Source organism: Caretta caretta, chromosome 4 (genome assembly GCF_965140235.1).
Source record: "Caretta caretta isolate rCarCar2 chromosome 4, rCarCar1.hap1, whole genome shotgun sequence".
NCBI classification, from domain to species: Eukaryota; Metazoa; Chordata; order Testudines; family Cheloniidae; genus Caretta; species Caretta caretta.
In genome coordinates this window covers 139,563,417-139,571,470 of record NC_134209.1, presented here as the reverse complement: position 1 = coordinate 139,571,470, position 8,054 = coordinate 139,563,417, and the positions used below count along the sequence as shown (strand labels likewise).

The 8,054-nt window shown below is 49.1% G+C and overlaps 1 protein-coding gene across 3 annotated transcripts in view; it reads left to right on the top strand.

The window, feature by feature from the left end:
* Positions 1-4,962: 4,962 nt before the first annotated feature.
* IMMT (inner membrane mitochondrial protein) overlaps positions 4,963-8,054 on the top strand; it is a 38,370-nt gene continuing 35,278 nt past the window's right edge. For 2 of the 3 annotated variants that reach the window (XM_048849185.2, XM_048849184.2), the window contains exon 1: positions 4,964-5,131. In XM_048849185.2, coding sequence (XP_048705142.1) covers positions 5,087-5,131 — 45 coding nt within the window. In that variant the 5' untranslated portion in view covers positions 4,964-5,086. Of the gene's footprint in view, positions 5,132-8,054 lie in introns of all 3 variants that reach the window. The other variant, XM_048849182.2, reaches the window with a different exon arrangement.

Sequence of the window (8,054 nt, the reverse complement as noted above, 5' to 3'; positions counted from 1 at the left end):
TGCCCTTCCCCAGCACTGTTCCACTTCAGGTACCTTACTCCCCTTTCGACTCACTCCAGGGCTAGAGTGAAACTTCTCCAGCTTCTGGCCCACAGCCCTCTCATCAGGGCCAGCTGGGCCCTAATTGAGCTGGCCACAGCTGTGTACCATCCAGAAACATATGTAAGGAAAAGGTTATTTTCATGTTTTGTCAGCAGAGGAGTTAAGACTGTCATATCTTTGGCTCATACCCAATCCATCTCAATTTCTGTTAGCATAATAGCTAATGTTGTTCAGAACACCACAAGGCTAACAGGTACGGCCCTTCGCAGCTATCAGGAACTGCTAATGGTAAGAATTCACTAAAGCCATCTGATGTAGCTGATTCCTACAGATAGCAGTCTCACATACCCAAGGTGTGAGAAAGTGCTGTCTGTAGGAATTAGCTTCATCACTTTGCAGTGTCACAGGTAGCACATCCCTATAGTTTGCAGCAGCGACAGGACCAACTTTGCTAAAAACGGTATTTCAAGCAGTCTCACATGTAAAACCAACCTGATAGCTTTAACAGTGTAAAAAGCCTACAAGCAGTAGATGTGGTATATCTTGCCTTTAGCAAGGCTTTTGGTACTGTCTCCCATGACCATCTCATAAACAAACTATGGAAATAAAACCTAGATGGACATAACGGTAAATAAGATGGGCATAATGAGTGGGGTTCTCTAGGAATCAGTTCTGGTGCATCAGGTAGCAATTTAATACAATAGCAGTTTCTTACAATCAGTACGTATTGATAAGTGCTACCGGTAGCACATTCCTACGCGGAGCAGTATCCTTTACTAAACAGGGCAGTGGCTCAAGGCTCTTCCTTCCTTACCCGCCCCCGGGCTGCCCCCTCCCCACCAAAGTGCACGTGCCCCAGGGGCGGGAGAAGCTGGGCATGCAGCCCCATTCCGCCTTGCGCTGGGCGTTACCAGGTTTACTCGCCCTGGTGCAGCGGGTGCCAACCAGTGCACGTGCTCCCTAGTCCCGTCCCTGCACTGTGGGCAGGGTGGCGGTGCAGCAGCTCCAACTTGGTTACACATTCTGAGTCCTCTCATTGCAATGAGTGTCTTGCTGGCCAGGAAAGCGTTAAATCGCTTCTGGGGGGTTTCAGAGGCGCCCGGTACCTTAGTGCCTGATTAGATGCGTTTGGATGTCTGGGTGGGCTGGTTACATTCAGTAGCATTCTGACAAAAGTGAAAGCGGAATAAATCCTTACTTCCCTCATCCACTGCAACATTAGGCTCCGTACCCAGCCATTTGTAGTAATGCAGCTGTTCTTGCATTAAAAGTGCAGCATCAGGACCCAGGGAAATCTGAAAATGTGAGAAGGGCTGGTAGAAAGTACCCTGCAGAATATCCCACCCTTCCCTCAGTTACATCTTCTCTTCCTGATCATTTAATATTTTTGTCTTTCATGGTCTTCCTAAAAGCCCTGTTCCCTATAGGCAAGATGCATTCCTAGCAGAAAACACCACTAAAGTCCTGGTGGATAAAATAATAGCCGCATGTAATAAAATGTAATATGTAATAGCCACATGTAATAGCCATAGTAATAAAAGCCACATGAGCTGACCTTTGCACCCATATAGTGTGCATTGCCCTACAGTTCTTATCGCAGGATCAAGACCTTCCTATGCAGGCAGCTACAATCTATTCTAGTCGCAATTTCTGAACTGTTCGAAGTATAGCCCTACACAAAACATATTGCTGTACTCTAACCTCCAGGTGACAAAGGAATGGATAACCATACCCCAAACAAAAGGATGCAGCATTCCTGCTAAGTGTAGATGATATGAATTACACCTGGTAACTACTGCTAGCTGGAAATCTGGAGGCAGTTTTCCCAGTCCATTGTGAGTGTTTCAATGAAGTTAAAGGTGTACAGCTATTTTTTCCTCAAATATCTCTATTTATAACTTCCAAAATACTGTCAGATATGACTATACAGTGAAGTTATCAACAGTGTTTTTAAATCTAACAAATGAGTCTGTAATTCTGTAACATAAATGTGATTCTTTCGGTGCAGACTGGGATCCTTTATGTTTGTTCCCTTCAGTTGGGTGATCAGAGCCTCCCACTAATAGGTTCAGGCAGGAAGAGGGCAAATTAATCCTGACATAAATAAAGCAGAACACATGCTAGAAACACTGAGAAGTTCCAGACACACAGTGGATCTGCAAAAAATTACAGTATTTACAAAGAACAGACAGTTTATTGTCCCCAGGTCTGTAATTACTAAAATGCCCCCTCCAGAAATTCTTAACCCAGATTCTACCCCATAGTCAGACACTTTCTCCAGTAAGAATCCTCATTGACCCTCACCCAGAGGTTATGTGGATAAGTGAAAGCTGACTACACTGTGTTTCCCAAATCTGTTCCAAGGAAGCATCTTCCTTAATTCTGACCCAGAATATTAATTAATATTTCGTTCCTAGAGGCTTCAGTGAAGATCAGGACCCCTTAATTATTTTTATTACAGTCACACCTACAGTCTCCAGCTCAATAAATTCCTGCATCAAAAGTTTATAATCTAAATAGGCAGATACAATGGGGGAGGATGGGTTCTGCTAAAAAGAGAACTGTGATTGAAAACATGTTAGTTTCACAATGTTGTGTTTTGTGTGTGTGTTTTACTTTATTATACATAATGGATTACATTGTAGGGCAGGAGTGGGTGCAGAGTGCAGAGAGAAGGAAGGGATGAATTGAAAGGAAAAGCACAGGATCAGAAAGAGCAGGGACAGCAATGGGAGTTAGACTGAATTGATGAGACTGTGAGGTAGGGGCAGGAGGCGGGGACCGGAGCAAGCAGCCAATTAGCTGGATGGAAAGGAGGAGTGAAAACCGTGGCAGGCAGGACTGATGGCAGCAGTGTCTATGGGGTTGGCTGAAACTGCCTGAGCAACTGCTTCTTCCCTTTTGAGACTGTACTACAGATTTGTAGACTCCTGCCTCCCATATGACTTGCAGTTCTTTTAGCTTAATCCAAAGGGTCTTCCTTGAGACCGCTCTGAGCTGCCGGTCTTCTTCTGGACCTGGAAGCTGGTTTTGGTGACCAGGTCCGTAGCGGCCGCCGAGAGGGCAGATGTTCTCGCGGAGCCCCTGCTACACAACCCCCAACTAGGTGTGCAAGTGGTGGGGTCTTCCCCTGTGCGCCAGAGGCTGGTCCTGGCAGATGCCACAGGAATTGAAGACCTCCTGGACTATGACCAGGAGGACTGGGTGGATCCTTTGGCACTTGGTTGGCGGATGGAGCTCTCCACCCCTCAACTCCCTGGTGTGTACTCCAGGAGGCGAGGGCAGCCTTATTTCCTGCCTCTCGGGCTTTCCTTGAGCAGGTCCTGCAAGAGGGTGCTCCCTGCCCCACACTCCTGGCTCTCTGGATCTTTTCACTGGGCCCCTGTCTGCAAGGCCCCAGGCTCCCCTCCTGCATAATCTGAGCCAGCTGTGCGATCTGTAGCTGGTTCATTTCTGAACCGTGCCAAGGGCACATCTGTACATGCTGATACTTCACACATTTCATTTCCTTACCCTCATGTCCCACCCTGACATTAAGTGGCGGGACCTACCACCTGTGGAGGGGGAAGAACCCCGGTAGGCCAGCCTATATTCCACCTTGATCCTACTGCCCGCCGGGGATATGAACTGACGGCTCCTTCATGGAGCTGTGAGCACAGGCATGTACTTGGCGTAATACACCCTCATCCCTGATACTTGCCCTTTTTGCGGTGGCAAGGAAGATCCTGGCGCACATTTATCTCGAGTGCACCAGGTTGCAGCCCCTCTTTTGGCTCCTCCAGAACCTTCTCCTAAGGTTTTGGCTGCACTATTCCCTTCACCTCCTGATTCATGCACATCCTCTCTGTGGCCCCACAAAGTCACAAGATCTCCTGGTCAATCTCCTCCTGGCATTGGTCAAAGTGGCCATTTATAAAACCAAGAGGAGGACGCTGGATGGTGAGGAGCTCTGCTACTGTGGGGCCTCTTTCCATTCTTGCAGCCGATCACGTGTCTGGGCATAAGGTCCTCTGGGCAGCATCCAGTGGTTCCCTAAACACCTTTGAGGAACAGTGGGAGCTGTCCAGGGCTCTCTGCTCAGTGTCCAGCTCCGGTTCCTTGCTTATGGCCCTATGACCTCACTCCTCCTGGCCCTGTTTCCTCATTAGTTGTTCCCTGAAATTATTTGAGCTCCAGGTTCAGCTGCTCCTCCCCTTAGACTGGGAGAGGGACCTTCAGCTGTTGGCGGGCTTGTGCCCACCCACCTCCTGGAACTGAACAGGTGCGCCTGCTAGCTGGAGTCTCTGGCACAAACTTGGCCCTAAGCTCACGCTGCAATGATAGGTGCTGGAACTCGGGGCGCTGCTGCCGCACCCCCTGGCTTGAAGTGGATTCCATCCTATACAGGGTGTACAGTTTGGTACAATGGCTCTCAGCACCACTGTGCAAATTGTTCCAGCACAGGGCCCTGGCTGCAATCAGCTCAACAGGCTTGCTCCCAGCGGGGGAGCGGAGAGTGGACCCTTTTCGTTTTGAGCCCCAAGACTCTCCTGCCTGCCCTGAGGGTGACCTCTGAGGTGGGAGCCGTAGCGGGCCCCTAAGGCGCGCAGCCCTGAGAGCTGGGCCAGGCATGGGGCACAGCATGTTCTGAGCAAGTGGGGGGAAGGGGGCTGGCTGTGGTGTGGCCCCACCTCACCCACTGCCCTTTAGCTACATTCCCCTCTCAGCCAGCCTGCGGCCAGCTCCCCCACTTCTGATTGGCTCCCACCCCGGTCCACCGCCCCACCCTGAGGCCTGGGCGCGATACACGGCCAGCGTGACTCATGTTGGCTCGCGGGCCATTTATTTGCATATTCTCCGAGTCCTGATTGGGCGCCCCCTCGCGTCAGTCACCATCTCCTCCCAGTGCGGCTCCGCCCCACAACGGCGCGGCACCGCCGGTTGCTGCGTCTGCGCAGTGCGTGCGAGGGCTGTGGGGGCGGAGGCAGCGGCGCTGCTGGGAGTTACCGCACACGGCGCTTTCCCGCTCGCCACCGCGCACAGTGCCCGGCCTTTGAGGACGAAGATGCTGCGAGTCTGTCAGCGAGCGGGGGCCGCGGCAGCCGCCCAGGTGAGCGGGGAAGGGGGGGCGCCAGCAGCTGGCAGGGAGGGCAGGAGCCATCGCTGCTCCTGTGCCGGTCGCGCGCTGCGCTCTCGTCGCGCTAATGGGGGGGGGGGCTGTCTCGGCAAATCGCGATAACGCCGCTTTCCGGCGAGGAGAATGAATCGGGGTCACGAGCACGAGAGGAGACACGGGGAGAAGTCGTGTCCTCTAATCGCTGCTTAGCTCTCACCGAATGACGGGGCGCACGTAGACGCTGATTGGCTGCCCGTCTATTGAGTGACGGGTGAAGCGGCCAATAGAGTGGTGCAGTCGGTTCTCACGGTCCGGCTAGGCAGACTACGGGCCCCAGCATGCAAGGCGCAAGCTTTGTGACAAGGGGGAGTCGCCTTGCATGCTGGTCCTTGTAGTCTTCATGGGCCGGTGCTGCTCTCGCGCGCCGTAAGGTGGGACGTTTGTAGCCTGCTGACGTCTACTCCTTAGGAGAGGTCTCCGGTCTTAAGGTGGAGCAGTGCATTGTGGGATTAATCGTCGGCACGGACGACTAACTTCTTCGAGCCCAGTTCCACGCTGGCTGCTGGGAGTTGTAGTCGCAGCTCCGCCCCCCTAAAAGGCTCTAGGCTTGGCCCGCAGCATGCTGGGGACTGTAGTCTCTTTGGGCATCACCTCTACCTTAGAGGCGCGCCTCTGCCAGCTGCACAGATTGTAGAAGTCCGTGAGCCTGGCCTTGGTTGTTCCCTGGCTGCTGTTGCAGTGTCTGGGAGCGGGAGGTGCAATAAACACTGAGAGGTGGTTGAAAAATTCTTACAGCTGTCTCTTGCTACAGGAACAAAATGGACATGTTGTGTCTAAAGCGCCCAGATGCCTGCATCAGTAGAGAAGGACATGACCTTGTTTTCCTCTAATTTCTCCTGATTACATGACTCACACCCTCTCTTGTTTCCTTCTAAATATTCTATAATGACCACAACAAACAAACCAATATGCTAAAACTGCCCTAAGGCAATCCCTTTTGGTTTCCGAGTGCACTCTAACATTTTTCTCCTATATTGAAAAGGAGGACTTGTGGCACCTTAGAGACTAACAAATTTTTTTGAGCATAAGCTTTCGTGAGCTACAGCTCACTTCATCAGCATTGGCATGCATCTGATGAAGTGAGCTGTAGCTCACGAAAGCTTATGCTCAAATAAATTTGTTAGTCTCTAAGGTGCCACAAGAACTCCTTTTCTTTTTGCGGATACAGACTAACATGGCTGCTACTCTGAAACCTGTCATTCTTCTATATTGTAACTTCTGCTGGACTGGGACTGTTTTTATGTTGTCCTGTACAGCCCAGAGCACATTGGTGTTTCATAAATAACAGGGAACATGATAATGGGAAGGAGTTGTTTTTGGTTGAGGCTGAGGGGATACTTCAGACTTTGAGTAAGTTTAAATGTTGCTGAAATCCACACAGCTAGCTTTATCATCTGTTTTTAAAAGCAGTTTTAAAGTCAATCCCCAAACGAGGGAGTCTGCCACCCTTCAGTGAGTGGGACTTGTCAATTATGGTAGTTATGGAGAAAAAAGGAATAGGACAGAAGTGTATGGTGTCATTCCAAGAAGCAGCCAATTGAAGGGAAAAAAAAAGTGGAACCTTAACTTTATATCATGTTTGGAGATTATGAGCTTGAAGTCTTTTTAAAGCAATTTTTCACATTTTCTTCTGAAGACCGTAAGTATTTATAGATTGGACTGGTTTTCAAGTACCTTGTTGGAATATTGTGTTTTTCGTTACAGAAGCATATAAAACAACTGACTTAATAAATATATACTTTTAGGATTATACTCTGTACGTCAGTGTACTTTAGGTTTTCCAACTACAGAGAGCGACAAAGAGCCAATATATAAAAGGCCTGATGGCTTTGTAGTTGGAGTGTAATCTCTTTAAAGCTAGCTAGCCAGCCCCACAACAGCAGGTGGCATTCTTGTTGCCCTGTAAGGTTGAAGAACTCAGTATGCCAAGTCATCTGACATCCTCTAAATCAAGGTTTGTGGAAGGTTTGAGCTGTGGGGTGGGATCCTAGAATGTAGACTTCCAGAAACTGTCAGCCATCTCTTGGGAGTTTTACATGTGTATCCTTCCTGTTTTAAACATCTTTGGAGACTTTGGAAACATCCAAAGCTGGTAGAGAATCAGGGTTATAGTATAGTTCTAAAATGTGGCTATGATCTGAACAATTTTTATATAAAAACATCTGAGTTGTGTGTGGTGTATATCTTTGAATCTCTTTTCTCAGTTTGTAAGTAAATATCTTTCTAATGAGATGACGTCAAGGAGGTGGAGAGAGAGAGGACTATCTCAGATGGCAGGAGCTAGATGTAGAATAAGGCAGCATACCAAGCTTTAAAATGTTCCATCTTTTACTGAGTCATTTATTTTTATTTCCCTATTTATGTTTCTGGGGCCTACGTTTCTGGAAGACTTGGGGCCTCAAAAGAGCTAGAAGCTGAAAATTAGAAATAAATGGTTTTAATTCTAGGGTCTATTTTGATAGCGTGGTTAGGGCACCCACCTGGAAGATGGGAGACCAACTGTCCAGTCCCCCTGCTTTAATCACTCTTTCATTATTTATCCACAGTGGAACAGCTTCAGTAGGAGAGATTGTTGGAGCCTCGCATCAGGATATCCAATAGCTTAGTGGTTAGAGCACTCTTGAGAGGTGGGAGACTCCTTTTTAAATCCTTTCTCTCCATCTGGCAGAGGACGGAATTGAATTGGGTTCCTACATCGCAGGTGAGAACTCTAAGCACTGGGCCAAACGTTATAAGCTGGGTTTCTGCTGCTGCCAGATTTTGAATAGGACCCAGTCCAGTAGGCAGCCTCTGAGCACACCTGCCAGATCAGGCAGTTCACACAACTTTAGGTGTTTGTCTGCCTATCTTCCCCCAG